The sequence below is a fragment of the Hibiscus syriacus genome, unplaced genomic scaffold, assembly GCF_006381635.1.
Source record: "Hibiscus syriacus cultivar Baekdansim isolate YM2019G1 unplaced genomic scaffold, ASM638163v2 tig00110547_pilon, whole genome shotgun sequence".
Lineage (NCBI taxonomy): Eukaryota > Viridiplantae > Streptophyta > Magnoliopsida > Malvales > Malvaceae > Hibiscus > Hibiscus syriacus.
Window position 1 is genome coordinate 299,692 of NW_024062774.1, and position 18,398 is coordinate 318,089.

General features: G+C 35.6%; 5 protein-coding genes across 5 annotated transcripts; 3 read left to right on the forward strand and 2 right to left on the reverse strand.

The window, feature by feature from the left end:
- Positions 1-1,032: 1,032 nt before the first annotated feature.
- On the reverse strand, positions 1,033-11,921 carry LOC120130442. The gene is made up of 6 exons (XM_039147673.1): positions 11,911-11,921; positions 7,770-7,777; positions 3,490-3,571; positions 3,319-3,409; positions 2,832-3,041; positions 1,033-1,762 (listed from the first exon to the last, which is right to left on the reverse strand). Exons 5-6 carry the CDS (start codon positions 3,034-3,036, stop codon positions 1,050-1,052), a joined length of 918 nt encoding a protein of 305 aa, XP_039003604.1. The 5' UTR covers positions 3,037-3,041; positions 3,319-3,409; positions 3,490-3,571; positions 7,770-7,777; positions 11,911-11,921; the 3' UTR covers positions 1,033-1,049.
- Positions 5,619-10,880, reverse strand: LOC120130444 (fruit protein pKIWI502-like). Its single transcript, XM_039147674.1, has 5 exons — positions 10,262-10,880; positions 7,315-7,414; positions 7,120-7,215; positions 6,947-7,027; positions 5,619-5,715 (listed from the first exon to the last, which is right to left on the reverse strand). Exons 1-5 carry the CDS (start codon positions 10,798-10,800, stop codon positions 5,653-5,655), a joined length of 879 nt encoding a protein of 292 aa, XP_039003605.1. The 5' UTR covers positions 10,801-10,880; the 3' UTR covers positions 5,619-5,652.
- On the forward strand, positions 11,743-12,911 carry LOC120130445 (RING-H2 finger protein ATL33-like). The gene is made up of 3 exons (XM_039147675.1): positions 11,743-11,896; positions 12,088-12,149; positions 12,269-12,911. Exons 1-3 carry the CDS (start codon positions 11,762-11,764, stop codon positions 12,819-12,821), a joined length of 750 nt encoding a protein of 249 aa, XP_039003606.1. The 5' UTR covers positions 11,743-11,761; the 3' UTR covers positions 12,822-12,911.
- Positions 12,912-13,360: 449 nt separating this feature from the next.
- On the forward strand, positions 13,361-14,305 carry LOC120130447. Its single transcript, XM_039147678.1, has 2 exons — positions 13,361-13,908; positions 14,093-14,305. The coding sequence occupies exon 1, from the start codon at positions 13,444-13,446 to the stop codon at positions 13,900-13,902; it is 459 nt and encodes a 152-aa protein (XP_039003609.1). The 5' UTR covers positions 13,361-13,443; the 3' UTR covers positions 13,903-13,908; positions 14,093-14,305.
- A 3,186-nt stretch (positions 14,306-17,491) lies between these two features.
- On the forward strand, positions 17,492-17,932 carry LOC120130427 (S-protein homolog 5-like). Its single transcript, XM_039147659.1, has one exon. The coding sequence runs from the start codon at positions 17,492-17,494 to the stop codon at positions 17,930-17,932; it is 441 nt and encodes a 146-aa protein (XP_039003590.1).
- The last annotated feature ends 466 nt before the right edge of the window (positions 17,933-18,398 follow it).

Below are 18,398 nucleotides of genomic sequence, written 5' to 3' on the forward strand. Positions count from 1 at the left end.
ATAGAGTGAAGTGATTAGGAAAAATGTGTGGTAAGAAATTCTATAAAACTGAAGCAAGTAATAATATGCTACGACAAGAATTTATCTGAATTGATATGACAGTGTTGTAGGACCTTTGCGGTAATCCTCTCTCCTTTAAAATGCTTTCCGCATGAAGATGAATGACAGTGGAATGAGATCTCTTTTTGCTCCTCTTTTCTGTGAAAACTTTTAATCGTTTGGACAGCAAATTTTTTGAAGAGGTAGAGTCATCCCAATGACGTAGCCCACATCTTGTATGACATTGTTCTTTCCCTAGCTATTCAAGTAAGGAAACAGAATACTACTAACAAGAAAATTGACAATGTCAACATAACACGAAAATATCGTGGCAAATAATAATTTCTCATTAGGGAATTTTTACTGATCTCCATTTCATTCCTTAATTCTTTCATAACTTCTGGCTTAAATAGATGAGAAACTACTTGGGGTTTATGATGAGTATATTTAATGAAATCTAAAAGTTCAAATTTCGTACTTGGTCTAGCTATGAGTAAGTTAGACTGACTCATCTCCTTCGGAATATCCTCGAGTTCCTCTTCGTCTTCTTTATCGAGCTTCAAATGATCATCATTGTATAAAAATTTGCCGCGACAAAATTCTACAATTTCTTCCATCATAGATTCCACATCTTGAAGCGATTGACACTCCCTAGAATCTTCAGCATATTTGAAAGTGTTGAAGACATTGAAAATTACCCTCTTCTCAATCACTCCTGTTGGTGGGGGTTTATCTTTAGTCGTGGCAACATTTTTCTTGTCTTCATTGGTTGCACTCTTCGAACCCTCATCCTTGCTCTCCATGGAATGTGAGTCTTCTTCGCATCCGTATTTCTTATATATATTCATAAGATTTTCAGCTTAAGCTAGGCATGAGCATGCAATTCATATATTATGCCACTAGACTACCGAGTAAGACTTCACATACAAAGAACTCTGCAAAAAGAATTTAAAGATAGGCATTTCAGAACAATATTCCTTCCACATATCCATCTCTATCTATAGATATATCTAATCAGTGACAACAACGTTATGCATTTTATATGTTAACTCTGTTGTGCTGACGCAATCGAGTTCTGATTCCATTTGTTTTAACACATTCCTCAATCCACCGCAAGCCTCAACAAACGGCTCCGCAGATGTTTGAAAACTATCAACCTCTTGCTGCATTCCATTGATGCTACTCGATATTTTCTCCAAAGCTAGTTTTATTGCATCAATCTCTTGAGGGGGGTAAAGACAGGCTCCGATTTCATCAATCTCTGCTCCAATACCTTGACATATCTTCAATAATTTCTCCAAAGAATCCACAAATTTACCATTGTCATCTGGGGTTTCTAGCTTAAGCATACCAGTGATAGTGCGGATGAGTTCCTTTATAACCACAAGTGTCTCGGACACGACCCCTTGAGCTAGTTGAGCAACTTTCATTTCTTCAGGCGACAAGTCACTGTCTAGATCATCGTCACTTAAATCATCATCTTCAGGCTTGCTTTCAGCTTTGCTAGGAGTGTCATCATAGGTTCCATTCCCGAGGTCAGAGGAAGCGGGCTTGAGCTCATTCATCTCACGAACAACATCTTTCACAGAAACAGCTACCTGTGTCATTGCACGCCCGATCGCTATCACGTTTGTCGAGGGAACCTTCTTAAGAGCAGAGCATGCCTCCCATACTGCTCCAACAAACTGAGGCATCGAAAGTTTCTTCTCCTCATTGCGAGATCCTGCTAGAATTGAACAAAAGGATGGAAGAAAATCAAAATAAATCACGTTGGATGACTATAAACAGATTTTGTTAAAAAACAAAGCTGATGCACGCAAATAAGGCCTCGGGAATATAGAATGCACCATTAGTTTTGCATTAATTTTTCTTATCTTTGAGATTGCAATCCTAATGTCTAATGAACTGCAACAACTAAGGAGCAGGGTTTCAAATAGCAGTCCGTGACCATGATAGTGCCCACGAAATAGCGGTAGCGCTACCTTCCGATATACCCGCCACACCCACAATAGCGCCTGCTATGGCCGCGATCGCGGTAAACACGAAATGACCGAAAACGCGACCACGAAAACGATTTGAAACCCTGCTAAGGAGAGTGCAAACTAAATACCTACTACACATAAATAAATGTACAAACACAGGTCACACAAAGAATGACATTCACACTTTATGAAGCAGTCCGATCAATGACCATCAACCCAATTGGTTATCAGATGATTGCATACTATATAAAGTAATAAACAGTTTATAGCAGTCAAAAATTTATAACCGAACTCATTGCAAGATAAGTATAAATAATTACTTATACATCAGGACATCGGATCAAACAAACAACTTCAAAAATGCTTTAAACATTGACATTTTTTAAAAGGGGGCTGTATCCTTATAAAGGTACTAGTAACTCTCTGATAGGGAAGGTGTTAGATTTAGTACTGATTCCCAAGTGTTCTGCACCACATCTTTTGACATCCCTTTAGAAAACACTACTCGTTTATCACTACTACTGCTTTGATTCTCAAATTTCAGTAAAGAAAAGAAATGTTGCCAGGCCAAGTGTTACATAAACTTCATCTTCGGCTGAAAATAATTAACTATGAAACAGTTCACCCTAGATTCTAATGCTTGTCGGGATTTAAATATTATGATATGATATGCAGTTCGGGGGGCGGGGGTGGGGGGGGGGAAGGAAGAGAGAGTTCACCCTAGATTATAATGCTTGTCGGGATTTAAATATTATGATATGATATGCAGTTCGAGGGGGGGGGGGGAAGGAAGAGAGAGAACCTGTTTACCATATAACGAGACATGTTCCTTCATTAACCTAAAACTGCAATCAACAACGTGCTTAACGGATTCGTGGATGCTTGAAGAGAGAGTTGGGCCAGCACCAACACTGCTTCCATGGGAGAGTAAAAGGAAGCCCTGCAGCGCATTGAAAAATGAATTCGTGGTCTCCTCTACTTGTTTAGCATCAGGTGATTCCCCATTCCAAAGCATTCCAGCTGTTAAACAAATAGAAGCAGCAATCCCTAATCTCAGTCAATCCAAAGTGCCACGCAGAATTATGGTGGAAAACAAAAGAAACCCGTATGCCAAGCAATTCATTTCAGAATGAAACAAAATATAACCTTGGAAATCACTAACAAATAAGAAGCAAAAAAAATACCGTCTTCTCAGGCTTATATCATAGTTATAGGTTGATGATTTGCAGATCATAATAATGCGGGGAAAACCCAGACCCAAAACAGAAAATTCATAAAGAAAAGAAATATGGCGCACCGATAGTAGCTTGCTTGGAAACTTAGTCACCAATCTGGATAGCCTGAGCCCATGCCACTTTCTCCATGGAAGAAGGAGTTTGATCCAACATCTAGTTATAATAGTGCATAAAAAAAAGATTCAAAATAACCATACAAAATTATGAAAAAGGAAAGAAGAAGAAGAAAGAACCTGTAAGGTTTCATGGATGGAATTGAGATGGGCTGTGAGTGCCCGATTCAGCTGTTCTTTCTCTGCTTTTCCCATCACTGTACTCTGATCCTTTAGGCTCTTCTGGTTATGAAAACCCTTTTCTAGGGCTTATTATGCGGTATATTTGGGAAAAATTACAGTAACAACAATTTTATGGAAATTCTTTTATTACCATTTTTTTAAAATCATTCACATTTTTAATTATATAATAAAAATTATTATTTTTTAATTAGTCTTGAGACTGAACCATCTATTTAAAATACTCTAAATTATTTGATGATAAACACTCGTATATTATTACAGAAGTGGTGTTGAAACTCGAAATCTAAAAAAATATCAACAATCCCTTAATCGTTAAAGTCTCTTGGTTCGTGCTATAACAAAAATTATTTGATGCATAAGTTTGTACAATTTTGAATTTATATTTATTTATGAGTTAAGATCCACTTACACAATGTAACTTTTTTTTAGTTTTACACATATTTAAGACTATTAGATGAGTGAAAATAGATGACTTAGATTGATTCCTTGTTTTTTTCTAAGTGAATATCTTCACATATCCTACTGTTAATCTGAGTCATCTATTTTTACTGATCCAACGGTTCTAAATTGCTTCAAACTCATTTTACATTGCGTAACTGGATCATGTCCCTTTATTTATTTATTTTAGAATTTAAAGTCTTATTATTGTTTAAGAATTTTGATTTTTAATGTTTGAAATTTAAGATTTATGTTTAAAATTTAAAATTATATATTTTAATATTTAAGAATTAAAGTTTTAAATTTAAAATTTATAGTTTTTTTTATTAATTTGGGTAAGTACAAGACAATATTCATTCAAAGATAATCCTCAATCTTTTGATATTGATAGTTCACACCTCGAACCCAAATCCTAAAGAAATGACAATAATTCTTTTACCACGAAAATCACAAAGTTCGTGCTAAAAAACTAATAATCCCTTTTAATAAATATGTTATCTTTTTAAGAAAATAAGACCGTTTTTTATATTAATGTTTGGAATTTTCCTTTTATCCACGTCCAATTTCAATAGTCCCTTTTTATCAAATACGTATAAAAATGAGGTCGTTTTGAAACTGATCATGCCGATCAAAATTTATGAAGAAGAATACTTCTCAAAGTTCACGAGTGTAATGATCACTCGAACTCGACATTTATCATGTTCAATTTCAAACTAATTATCCTGACGTTAAAGTTTCATGATACTTGAATTCAACAAAAATGGCAAAATTATATTTTCTTTAAGGAATTATGTACGTAATTGACATTGATTTTATTAGAGCATTTCAAAAACCACTTCGAATTCTTTATCATCAAATTCTTTGTGTTAAGCCGACTGTCACAATTTATCCATTATTAGATCATTTCAAACTAGTTATTTGAGTTGTATTTACAACTCGGTTTAAACTTCAAACTTTTTCGAGTCAAGTTTATAAAATTACAACTCGAAGTCATTTCGAGTCGAGTTTTTTCGAATCGAGTTAAGTGAAAAAAATCAATTTTTCGAGTCGAATCGGGTTTTACTCACCCATAGTTATTAGTAGAAAATTTATCTATAACCATCGTTAAATCAACAATCGATCGACCTAATAAAATGACACACTACATTTCTTAAACAAAGTCAGAGATTTAAATCCCGACTATTGCAAATAAAACAAATTGAATTGAAAGTATCGCTCCCACAATGGATCCATGAAAAATCCGATTTAAAGTAAACAATCAATAAATTTGATACCAATAATTAATTAAAAAAATAGACATAAGCATGAAGCGGATGGTCATCATGATAACAGAACGATTATCGTTCCTCGAGACCCAAGATCGAGCACTAAGAATGTTAGAGGTGTAAACGTTCAATGTTAAGAGGTTAAAAGTTATCTTAAAACATATATTGCCTTGTAATTACACCAAATTAATAAAAAAAATGGACATAAGAAAACGTATCCTCTTTCTCAACTCTAAAATTTAAGTCAAAGTTGGCTTTCACCAAAAACGTTAGAAACTAGAATAAATAAGGAGTTTATTAGCCAAGCATGGTTTCGCTCTTAGCTTATGGTAAGAAAGAATAACAATTCCTCCACAATCATACAACAAATAATTAGAAGTTGCGTTTGATTTTGCCTTCAAAAGTTCATTAGGATCTTCTCCTTGGATACTCCATCTGCTACAAGTATTGAACTCACTTCCTGCAAAAACCACCAACTGTTACCCTATCCAACTCCATACCGTAAACTGTAAATGATCACCCTAGTACTACTTTACGATGATGCGTATTCGAGTATAAAAATGTTGGTGATGACAACTGATATTATAGAAGAAACCAGTCTCGAGCCATAAAAAGTGGACAGCCTCAGTTATCATCAGCTGCTGCTCGACTGATTCATAGCATGGCATCACTTACCCTACAAGAAGCACTGAGCTTCTTCATTCAGGCCAGGGTCTCATTAGATTCTTCCCTTGGTCTTTGCCAGCTCACCTTTTCATTCAAGGTCAGCCCCCTAACCTTGGGCTTTGCTTGGTAGAGCGGAAAGACAATTTGATGGATAGAAAATTAAAAGGGTAAAAAAATGAAAAGGTGATTTTGTTTTCTTTCCATCAGTTTACTTAGTAGGAAGGTTTCAATTTGCAATTTTCTTTCCATTCAATACTCAGTAGAGTTGAAAAATGAGGGAAGAAAATTAGGCTTTAGAAAATACATATTTTGAACTAACTCAAATCCCTCTCCTATTTTCTTTCCAAATTCGAATGATTTGTTTTCTACACAAAAAGATGAAAAATTATCATTCCTCTCACTTCTTTTTCCTACCAAGCACACTCAAAACTTATTTCTTTCCACTTTTCTACGCCCTCCTTCCATCCTTTCATTTTCCACCCAACCAAGCAAAGCCTTAGAGATGGTTACCTCATTCAGTTCCATCTCTCGGCCATAATTTCATTAAGCAGTTAAGATTATTTCATTCAACGCATAGGCTAGAAATAACCAAAGAATGCAAAACTCAGGCCAAATGTTCCATAAATATGTCTTTATATGTGAAAGAATATAACAGCCCCTAAGCATTTGGCTTAGTGGCAAGTGCATATATCGATTAAAGTTCAACTCGAATAATTTCAATAAGGTTTAAAATTCATATTCTACAAGAAATTAAAAAAATACAACACAATGATTAGTAGACCGCAGTACCATTTAAAGCACATGCTATAGTTAATTGTCACGCAATTTTTTTTCCTATTTTTAAAAGCAGAGAAAGCATGAATTGATTTCTAATGAATGAAATCATTCAAAACTTTGCATCTCAAGGAAAAACAAAATTAGAAACGAACAACTAATAGACATCTGCAAAATCGCACGAGATAAGTACAAATATTAAACAAAGAAATTACTGAAAATAGTTCAACTAGCAAAAAATAGCAACAAACCTCGGTCATTTGTCTTTGTCCACAAATCATGGCACCAGTGCCCTTAGGGCTATCAATTTGCTTGGCCCTAGCAAAGGCAGCCTGCAAAAGTCAAAGCAGGTTACAACAATTTGATTATTATGGCATCAAGCAATCTTAAGACATGGATGTGAAGTTGTGAATAAGCACTCTACCTGTACATAGCCACTTTCACCGGTCCAACCATCATCTGGCTGTGATAATACTGGCACAACCTTGACACCCGAAGATTCCCAGTCTTTAAACCTATCCTTTAATAGGAGACCACAAACAAGAGCTTCAGAACCAAACATAGGATTAGTTTATTCTAGAAAACTAAAGTCTAACAAATGGACAAGTAAGCCCCAGACCTGATAAGCCATTCTCCTAAGGTTTCTAGCCCCATAATAGAGCCTCACATCAGATCTCTTATCAGCACCAAATCCTGATTCAATGAGAGAGCGAATTGGACTGGAAATGAGAAAGTGAAGAGAAGTAAGCTACAATGCTGCATGGAACATACAAGTATACAATTTAGGGCTTTTAAATGCCATGTAATATGACCTGTATTCCCATTTGGATATATCTTTACAATCAACAACATTTTTTATAAGAATTGGAGGTCTCGTTAAACCCCCTTCATAATTGCCATAAACCAAAAGATTCATGGCAAAAAGTGGAAGGGGGAAAAGAGTACCTCAAGTTTTATTAATAGATGGAAAAAAACTCTACTTTTCAAATAGGAAAATTAGCATACACCAAAAGCAGAGCACTACAAAAAACCTCCTCGAAAAACCTAATTCAACCAATTCCTTCTTTAGCCAACTCATCAGCCTCCCTATTTGCACTCCTAGGAATGTAACGAAGAGAAATCTTATCCCTACTAATCATAGCCACAATCTCCTTGACTATAGAAACAAAGCCACCGGGCATCCGATAGGATTCTCAATCCACTCAATAGCGTTCATGCAATCGCTTTCCAGAATTAACGAACCTTCATTACCCAAATCCGAAGAGGAAAACAGAAGGAGGCCAGCTCTTATCACTTTAAGTTCTGCCAACGCTGGAGGGCCGAAATCAATGGACTCCAAGAAAGAAGAAAGCGTTTGACCCCGAGAGTTCCTAATTAAACCCCCGATACCTCCTTTGCTCCAGTCCTTACTAACAGCTCCGTCCACATTCAATTTCAAGGACCCTTCTGGAGGAGGAGACCACCTCGAAGAGGGCAAGATAGCCGGAGAATACTTCTTGCATATTACACTGTAATCGGCTATGGAAGGATCCTGTATCACGGAGTCTAGCATAAGTGGAACCTTTGAATGTTTAGCTGAGAACCAATAAGCTAAACGACACCTATCCAAAAAACAAAGTCGGCGGGAAATCAGCACTGTCACCCTCGAATACAATAGCATTCCTTAATTTCCATAATGACCAGAAGATAACCCCAGGGATGAAAGCCCAAATCCGAGACTGTGGAGCATAAGAAACCCAAGCAGACAAGAGAATAGACAGCTCATTTGGAAGAGCAGTGGAGATATCCCAGAAAAGAATAAAATGGGACCAAAGTCCCCAGGCAATTTTGCATTCTAAAAGCAAATGAGAAACATATTCTGGAAGCAGCCCACATAGAGGGCAAGAAACATCAGTTATACCTGGATCACCTCGTTTGGATACACAACAAAGGGAAGTGATGCAGGAGCTATTATTTTTCTTTTATGTTAATTAATTGTTTCCGTTTTGTTTATGAACTATTAGGTATAAGGAAAGGATTAAATCTTTAGAGTATTAATCAAGGGCTACAACCAAATCTTTACTTACATCCTTCACATGAATAGCTGTATTATAGATTTAAGCCACCTTATTATTTTCTTCACTTAATATTCTTCAGAAAGTAGAAGTTTTTATAATCCTGTGTTTTCAAGAATTTGAACATCTATCTTACTCCTTTTTCAGCCTCAATTCTATTGATTTAAAGCTATTTCCCCCTAATCCACGCCAATTTTGGTATTAGAGCCTAACTAGACCCAAGAGTTAATAGTAGAGTTTGCTTTTATGTCATGTTGGACACCGTAGAGGGGGGGTCAAGAAACAACACTGGCTGTGATATTACATGTGATTGAAGTGTTGCTGTATATAATTTATGCTAGGCGGCACCAGGAACCAGTACCCAGATGGAAATTCTTGAAGGTAAACTTAAAATCAGCATATGGGAACATATGAAAGCAAAATTGCCAGAGCAATTCTTACCAGCTAATTATGCATATATTTGTATGAGAAGCTACAGTTGCTAAAGCAAAAGAGATTTCTGGTGGAGTATACTTCTAAATTAACAATCTCTATGTTATCATGATATGTTGAACTAAAAAGATGGTTATGGGATTAAACTTCTTTCAAAATAAGAATCACCATAAAGAATGATAACATTTCCACATCATGTGTGCCCATAATAAAACAACAAACTTCATTTTCCAATTCGGTTAGGTTTTGAAAACGATTCAAGCTAAATCAGCCAATTAGGTTTTTTTTATGCTTTGTTATATTGAAAGGGAAAGGTGTTACTGCAAAAAGAAAAGCATACCTATAAAACAAATCTCATGAGTATGCAAATCCAGAAATCCATGGCAGCTATTCCATCCATCTCTATTTAAAACACAGATGAAGTTGACAAACTAAACAATCATATGCTATCATGACATGAAAACTTCCTATCAGATATCATCATACTCATGCTGTTGAATCTGAAAACTATGAAGATTCAAACAGATGGTTTTACCACTAAAAATATGAAACCGAAAAGAATAAAGGATATTGAGCACAAAAACCACACAAAATTGAACAATTAAAATATACTAGTTTAAAATTGTGTAGCCAACAAACACCGGTTCATCCTTGAAGTGTCCAAAGGACATTATATGAGACCATATACTGAACGAAGATCCATACATGATTATGCGCGAAGAGAAGTGCAAACTTCTGAGCTCCACAGAGCATCATCACAAATTATCACAGAAAGCCAACAGACTTACAATGTTACAATCATTTCGCAGAGAATGCCCATCTCACAATTGTACATTCTAAACCTTAAAAGCATCACCAGGGGTTTGCTCGAATATAATGTATGAATAAGAGCAAAAACTGGACTGCAAAATGTTCCAACAAATTTTCACCTAATTGAGCAAACTCCAATGTCAATATGTTCAAATTTTACAAGAAACAAAGCATGATAACAGAACAAAGCTTTAGCTTTAAAGTTAATTAGTGTAAACGCGGAATAAAACATGCCTTTTAGCCAAACAAACATAAAAGAGAAACCCTAACCTGATTCCTGACCCAGTAGCGAAAATTAAAACCGTCGGATAATCCTCAGGCGGATCGATTTTATCAGTATTAAAGCCGTTTCCCATAGCTTGAGTAAGCTCCACCACATCCCCTTTCTTTAACCCGCACAAGAGCTCCGCCGTCGACCCCTCCACGCTCTTCACCAAAAACTCGAAAGCTCCAGTTGAGGCCACCAGTGATGGAGGAGACGCTATGGCCAGGAAAGATGGTTTCTCCACATCAGGGAGTCGCAGCTGGAGGTACTGTCCCGGTAAGGTATGCGAGGACACGAGGTCAGGAGAGTTCGACACGTCGATGCTAACGTGGAAGAGGGACTCGGCGGCTATCTCGATTGATGAGATCGGTGACGGGGTCCAGACAGTGGTGTCTTGGCGAACTGCGGCGAGAGTAGCGAATCGACGGCGAGGGAGGCGATGACGGGGGGTCAAGAAGCGGAAGGGGAGTCGGCGCAGGATAGACATGGGAAGGGGAGGGGCGCTAAAGGGCGCATGTGGTACAGAGGGTGTAATGACGGTCATGGTCTCTGCGGTGAATTGTGAACGAGAATAAAAGATGGTTGCGGTGGCGGGGACTCGGGAGTCGGGAGAGAGGAGGCACTAAAGGTGGGCTGGATCCGATGAGGTGGCGTTTCATAAAATGAGCCCACGAGCGACTTTTGGAGGCTCCACGTGGCATTTCGATGATGTGATATCCTAATTCCAGAGATAAGCAGCGCGGCCCACTTCATTTAGGGTTTTTCCCTATTTTTTTAGTGCCATTAATAATGTAAACTTGAATATCAAATGTCTTATTGTATTAAACTTGAAGAGAAAAAATTGGGCCCCATAAAAAAGTCGCTACTTGCCATTTGGGACCCATAAAAAAAGTCACTACTGCATTTCCGTGTGATATAATGAATGATTGTTATTTTTTGAGGATTTGAGTTTAAGTATTATAGATGTAAGGGATGTGAGCATTCAATGTCAAAAAATTAAGAGTTATATTTGAATAGATATTAGTTTGTACTTACCCTAGATTAATAAAAATAAATTAGAATGATTAATATAAAACCAATAACTTCATAAATTAAATAAAGCATTAACGGGAACAAGCATTAAGGGTGGAGGTTACATCAAGATATTCTCCAACACAACATACAAACAACTAGTGGCATGACATGGAGATGCAGCCATGTATGACAGGTGCTTGTTTAGAAATATCAAAACATAAGCGTATGTAGTCAGAGCTTGTTTAGAAATATCAAAACATAAGCGTATGTATTCAGATTACTAGTGAATATGATTCTTTTCTTAGCCAGTGCTGCAATCTTTCATCAACCAGGAGGCCAAGCATCTGCAGAATGGAGCAAGAATCATACTTCACATCATATTCCATGAAAACCAAAATAAAAGCACAAGGATATATTCATTACTTAATCAATTCTATAAAATGAATCATACTCCCAATTTCAGTTTCACCCCCCTAAGAAGCCAATATATCATGAACAACACCCCGTTTTGGCAGACTCAGCGTCCTGTAAATCCCTATGGACGCTTCGATGCTCCCTATCCCCACTTCGGTTCCGACGGATTCGAACCCTTTTTAAATCATCCCATTTCCTTCCAAGCCGCCGCGGTACGCGTACATACTTCTGTTGCTTCTTTTCTAGTCTAGCCAGTATTAAATTGTCCAAGTTTCATTTGTTCAGATTTCTAGGAAGATTTCCTGGATATTTTTTCCTGCGTGAACTGCTTTATAGTTATTCCCCCCCCCCCACTTTGGTGCATCATCTTACTGGGTTGTTAATCTTTGTGATGTACCTTCAGAACCCTATTAGAGGTTCAAGGCATCCATGGCAGATGCCACACCCACCCCTCGGTTTTCCAGGGTAAATTCATTTATTTATCACTCATCTTAGAAATCGAAACATATGCCATTATCTAATTTACTGTCTATATATAAAATGGATGCCTTGAATATAAACTCTAGAAAAACATTATATTCTAGTTTCACAGACTATCAACGTGCTCCTGCTCCGGTAGAAACATATTGGTTCGAAGCTTTCCCCGCTAGATCAGTTAATCCAAGGTTTTCAGGGCCTCTTCCGAGGACCTCGAGTACTCGGCAAGAGAATTCGAGATCGAATCAAGAGGAGGAAAACAAAGTATTAAGTAAGCTGAAGAAGGAAATTTATAATCCGATGCAGAAGCAGATGACGAAGAGATTGAATTCGAATTACCGAGATAAAAAACTGGGTAATGAGAAGGGAACAGAGATGGATGAAGATGGGAAAAGGTGTGCAGTTTGCTTGGAAGATTTCGAGGCCAGAGAGAATGTGATGGTGACTCCATGCAATCATATGTTCCATGAGGAATGTATCCTGCCGTGGGTGAAGGATCACGGACACTGTCCGGTATGCAGATTCGTGCTCAGCGATCGTATTAGAAGGACACCGTCTTCCGATAACAACACCCTGAATGCAAATGAGTTGCTCCAGAGAGAAATGAACTCGATTATAAGAGCTATGGAGGAGGCTTTCTTGTGGGACAATTCGCTCTGATACATACATATATGCATTTCTTGTACTCAAATCCCTGATATTTTTAATGGTGAATTACTGAAAAATAAAAAAAATATATAATATTAAATATGATTTTAAAAGATAATAAATTTATGGGTAAATTTTGCTACTTCGAGGTGGCTTCAATGTTTAGATTGATATTTTATTTTTTTTGTTCAATTATACACTTAAACTTTGTTTTAAGGTTCATTTTAGTACCTAAAAGTGATTTCAATGTTCAATTTGATACATGGATTTATTTTTTTTGGTAAAAAAATTGTTTTTACAATTTTTAAATCAATTTAAAACGAGAAACCAATTTTACGTATCTCCTTGATTGAAGAAATTAGATACTAAATTGAACCCCGAAGCCAAGTGCAAGTATTGAAGAGAAAAAAGTTAAGGTACTAAATTAAAACCTAAAGCTAATTTCAGGTACCAAAATATACATTTACCCTTAATTTATATAAAATTGACAACTTGAATTATCTTTTAGAATATTTTCTTTATTATTGGTTTTTCCACGTTCCTTACCGAGTTTCAACTCTCCACGTTGTTCTTGTACCGACAAGTTTGTGAATTTCAACTCATTCCAAGTCTGTTTCTTCCCCAAGGCAGAAAAATGGCATCTCCAATCTCCTTGTACCTTCTCCTCCTGACCCTCCTTTCCTTTTTCACCGCCGGTCACGGCTCAACCTCAGATGTCCACGATCTGCTCCCGTCGTACAATCTTCCAAAGGGCATCATTCCCGACAACGTCAAGTCCTACACCCTCTCCTCCACTGGAGACTTCACGATAGAGCTGGAAAGCACCTGTTATGTTCACTTTGATGAGCTGGTTTACTACGACAAGACCATCACGGGGAAGCTGAGTTACGGGGCTGTGCGCGGTATATCTGGGATTCAGGCAAAGATGTTATTTTTATGGTTGCCTGTTACTGGGATTGAGGTCGATGGGAATTCGGTTCAGTTCTTCGTTGGATCTTTGTCTAAGACTTTGCCTGCCCAACAGTTCCAAGATATCCCTGTTTGTAAGAGGAAGCCTCTCCTGAGGGGCGCTGACCTGATTGGTTCTGTGTGAATTCGGGTACTTTTTTCCTTTTCTTCAAGGTTCTGAATTTCATGTTTTCGATTCTTGTTTTCCGAGTTACATTCTTGTGGAATTGTTAGTAGAAATTGGGGAACTTAGTGTATTGTTGTACAAATCTGATTTGGTATGGAGGGTGTTCTTTGTGAAGAAAAGCTTTCATTCTTGGTTTTCCATTGTGCAGGAGTCGCAGGTGGGGAATTTAAGACTTCTGTTTTGCTCAGTAATTTCATTGAAGCTCTCTTGTTATTACTTTGTGGTTCATAGAACTGTATGTTTGTTTCCATCAAAATAAATGATTCATCGGACAAGTTGTGAAATTGGTATTATTTCTGCATGATGATTGTAATGATGACGGAAAATTATTGAAGAGTATCGATATATGTTTTACTTTCCATTCTTTACTCGCCGTCACTCACCGGCCGCAGCCAAACCAGGTACTCTCTCTCCGACCTGCCTTTTAACAAAAACGCCATTGAACATTGCTGTGTTTTCCATGATCCTTAACTTCATATCAGAGCTAAAAATTACAGAAAATAGTTGAATATATACGTAGCTGCTTATACTCAAAATTGCTTCAAAGCTATCGAAATTATGCAGTAAAATTCGGGATAGTTGATTTCTTTGTTCCTTGAGCATGAATTCTGACTAGTAAGCTAGAGATAACGAGCTCAATAGCAACAATTCTTCAGTAACTTCGAGGGATACCTTTGCCAAAACAAAAGCCCACTTCAATAGAACTGCAATTTTTGCCTTAAAGGCTCACCTAATTCAAAGATTTAAACAATTAGGAAAAGAAGTAATATGACTTCTCTAACTGGGTGCATTAGTTCTACTTAAAAATTTGTAAAACTAAATATGATGATTTGACCATTAAAAAGAATAAACTATAAACTTAAGATGAAAAGAAAACAGCATTGTCAAGAGCGTAATTTGTCTCACCTGATTTGTAAATAAACATAATCACCCAGTGCTTGGTTTTTGTTGGTTGCACTTTGTCATAGACTCATTGATTAAGTTCTTCATTGTTGCGTGTATTGAAGCATAAGAAATTCTTAACACCCATGTAACTTAGTACCAAGTTTCAAACCATGTCACAATCCCTCTATTACTACACTCAGATTTCAACCTGTTGTATAGTTTATCAGATGTCGGTTAACTTCTATAGTTCTTCATTCTCTTTGTTTGTACTATTGGTTTGAAACTAAATTATCTTTTTTTTATTATTAAATCAATGACTCGGTCCTAATACAAAATTAAATGCATTTTTTTCAGCGTACTCTCTGTTGACCAGCTGCATATTCGTTAAGGATGGTAATGTCATTGCCTCGGGTAGAAATTGAACCTTTGAGACACGAAATGTAAATAAATCTCCTCCCTCCTTTTTTGATCAGTTTGACGTTTTCATATTATGCCTCATTGATCTCTCTTGATTCATGTTGGTTGTACAAATCTCAATGAAGGTATTTAGTACTTAAAATGGTCTTTTGTGTGCATGCACGTTTATGAGAAACATTTATGCTTGTTTGTGCATCATTTTGGTTGTCATATGCTTTTAGTAATCTGTTGGTTGTTGCAAGTGACATGACTTATTAATTGGTCTTCTCTATATTTTTTATCCAAAAGTTTTACTGCATTGTTTATGTTAGTCCATGTTAAGCATCTTTAGAATTCTCATCTTTCCCTATGATGCTTATGTAAATCCAAAACTACTAACCCGTAATTTGGGTTGTTACAAATATAATTTGGTTCAATACTTATCTTTAACACTTCTAAATCAACTCATGAAAATCACGTCTAACACTTTAGTATAGGTGAATGTGTCACATCAACTATAGACATTTGTAGTTAATCAATTAACAAAATTTCTTTAAATATATATTATTTTATCTCAAAATAAAATGTTGAGGGATTAAAGACTTAAAGTGTTAAAAAAAGAATAAATGTTAAAGTAATTATTTAGATAAACAATGTGAGCATTTTTGGCACCATGTCTTTTTAAAATTGTTAAATATAAAAACAATATCCTATATTATTTTTCTCGAAGTGGTGCCTAAAAGTTTTTGCGATTCATCTAGATGTGTAATGTTATAAAAGTTACCACTTTAGGTACCTTAACTGTAACAACTGTTAAAAAACTTGTTAAGTGAAATGTATCACATTTTTTTTTTAATTTTAAAAATAAATAAAAAAAATATAATTCCTCACATGCTCATCTCTTCTCCCTCCACATACTCCTCCCTCCCCCTATCAGGTAAAAGGTTAATTGGTGGGCGGAAGTAGAATTTGACGATTGATGAGTGAGCTTTGACGACAATATATAGTAGCCGGTGGGTAAATGTTGTGACGGGAGAGGAATATAAAGGAGAAGAAGAAGCAACAGTGAGGGGTGCTGCGACGGTGATCGAAACACTAATGAGGCTTGTATCCATCACTATAGACGATGATGTCGTTTTCCGGTCGTCATCGGATTCGTCGAAAATGATTTCAGTCAACCAAATATTAATATGGGATGGAACAGAGATTTAGAAAGTTTAGATTTTTTTGGGTATTTTAGAAAAAAATAGGCTTTTTGAAAATAAAATATTTTAAAGTTTTTTAAATAAAATTTTAAATTTACTAGATTATGACATATGCCACTTAATGAGTTTTTAAGAGCCGTTAAAGTTAAAATATCTAAAGTAATAACGTTTGTAATGTTAGACACCTGAATAGATTGAAAAACCTTAAACACCACTTTAAGAAAAACAATATAACTTAAAACACTTATATATATATTAAACTTTTTTTAAAAAAGTTATAATTAAAATAATATTACATATTTGATGATAGTTCAAAGAATATATATTAAACTAATACTTATAAATATATTACACAAAGTGAATTCGATGCAAGTATAGCGAAGTTAAAAGAGGGAGGAGTATCCCACATCCACCCCACTGTTAAATTCTTAATTTTTTAAAAATTATTCTAAAAATTTAGTTTTTATTTTATTTTAGTACCCTACTGTAAAAAACTTAACAAGTTTAGTATTTAAACTATCAAATTTGATCCGTTTTAGTACCTAAACTTTCAATTTATTTCAAAACATATCGTTAAATTTAGAACAAATACTAAAAAACCAAAACCAAACTTTAGATATAATTTTAAAAAATTGAAAGTTTAGATACTAAAACATACCAAAATTAATAATTTATATATTAAACATGTAATTTACCCAAAAATTAAATATATATCCCGAATCTTTTTAATGTTTAACCCGCTCAAATTTCACGGCGAAAATTTATCCTTAATCCGACTAAAATCTTACAATATTTTTCCGCGATCAAACGGTTATAACAAAATTGAAAATTTCCTATTTCAAAACTCAAAAACAAAATAATAAACCTAAGCAGATCTGCAAATGAGATTGAAATCAATATATATATATATATATATATATATATATAATTATTCACTCTTTCCTTTTTTGTTGTTGTCATTTAATTCCTTAAATCCTTCTTTTTCTCATTCCTTTAGATGCTATCATCTTTATCTCACGCTACCAAAAATCTAATCCAATCAAACCAAAAGTCCAGCAAGAATGTGTTACGGGTATAACGCCCAGACCACTGCTTTCCTCTGCATTCTTTTGCTTGCAAGTTTGATTTCCGAAACACCATTTTCACATACAGAATCAATAGTAGATAGAGTTTTCCGCTGGAGATACAAAGTTCACATCCTGAACGGGATGCCGGACAATGCTATGCCGTTGGAGATCGGTTGCCGGTCGAACGAAGACGATCTCGGCCGCCACACTCTCTGGAAGGACCAAGAAATCAAGTTCAACTTCACCGCTCAATGGTTTAAGAAAACACATAATGTGTGCAACTTCTACTGGGGATTCAAGGCTTTTAGAGATGTCGCTGTCCTGGATGAGGTTGCGGAAAGTGGACAGAAAGGTAATTGCCTCTGGAAAGCAGCTCCCGAGGGGATTTATTTTAGCTCTGATTTCCAGAATTGGGCGCTCACATATGGTTGGTGATGGATCGGATGCATATCCATCCATCGTTCTTCATATTTAATAAAATTATTTTTATGTTTTTTTTTCTCATCGTAGGATGGAGATTGGGTTTAATTAATCTTTTAGGTAAATTAGTGCAAAAATACTCTTGAAATGAAATTGGAAAATGACAACTCAAATTTTTAATTATGATCCGGATACTTTTTACGATATTCTTTTATATAAAAAATAAGATAAACTTGTTTGACATTGATTTTGCGATCAAAACGAACTTTTTAACTTAAAATGTTTTTTAAAAATCACACTAAACATGACCTTAATTGATGATAATATTTACAGTAGTCATGTTGTAGAACCGTAACCAGTGGAAAAAATGACGAGATTATTTTAAAGTATACAAATATAATTTAAGATGAATGTATAATAAACTTTATTTTTATTAAATTAATATTTATCAGATAAATAATATCTTGTATTTACTCCAAAT

Bases quoted from the DNA above. Each gene is read 5' to 3' on its own strand.
- LOC120130442 (XM_039147673.1), bottom strand. From the start codon at position 3,036: ATGCTTTGGAATGGGGAATCACCTGATGCTAAACAAGTAGAGGAGACC. The intron at 1,763-2,831 runs GTAAACAGGTTC...CAATTCTAGCAG, and splicing joins GGAACATGTCTCGTTATATG to GATCTCGCAATGAGGAGAAG.
- LOC120130427 (XM_039147659.1), top strand. From the start codon at position 17,492: ATGTGTTACGGGTATAACGCCCAGACCACTGCTTTCCTCTGCATTCTT.
- LOC120130444 (XM_039147674.1), bottom strand. From the start codon at position 10,800: ATGACCGTCATTACACCCTCTGTACCACATGCGCCCTTTAGCGCCCCT. The intron at 7,415-10,261 runs GTTAGGGTTTCT...TCTCATTTCCAG, and splicing joins GCTACTGGGTCAGGAATCAG to TCCAATTCGCTCTCTCATTG. The intron at 7,028-7,119 runs GTAGAGTGCTTA...TGACTTTTGCAG, and splicing joins GTGAAAGTGGCTATGTACAG to GCTGCCTTTGCTAGGGCCAA.
- LOC120130445 (XM_039147675.1), top strand. From the start codon at position 11,762: ATGAACAACACCCCGTTTTGGCAGACTCAGCGTCCTGTAAATCCCTAT. The intron at 11,897-12,087 runs GTACGCGTACAT...ATGTACCTTCAG, and splicing joins TTTCCTTCCAAGCCGCCGCG to AACCCTATTAGAGGTTCAAG. The intron at 12,150-12,268 runs GTAAATTCATTT...ATTATATTCTAG, and splicing joins CCACCCCTCGGTTTTCCAGG to TTTCACAGACTATCAACGTG.
- LOC120130447 (XM_039147678.1), top strand. From the start codon at position 13,444: ATGGCATCTCCAATCTCCTTGTACCTTCTCCTCCTGACCCTCCTTTCC.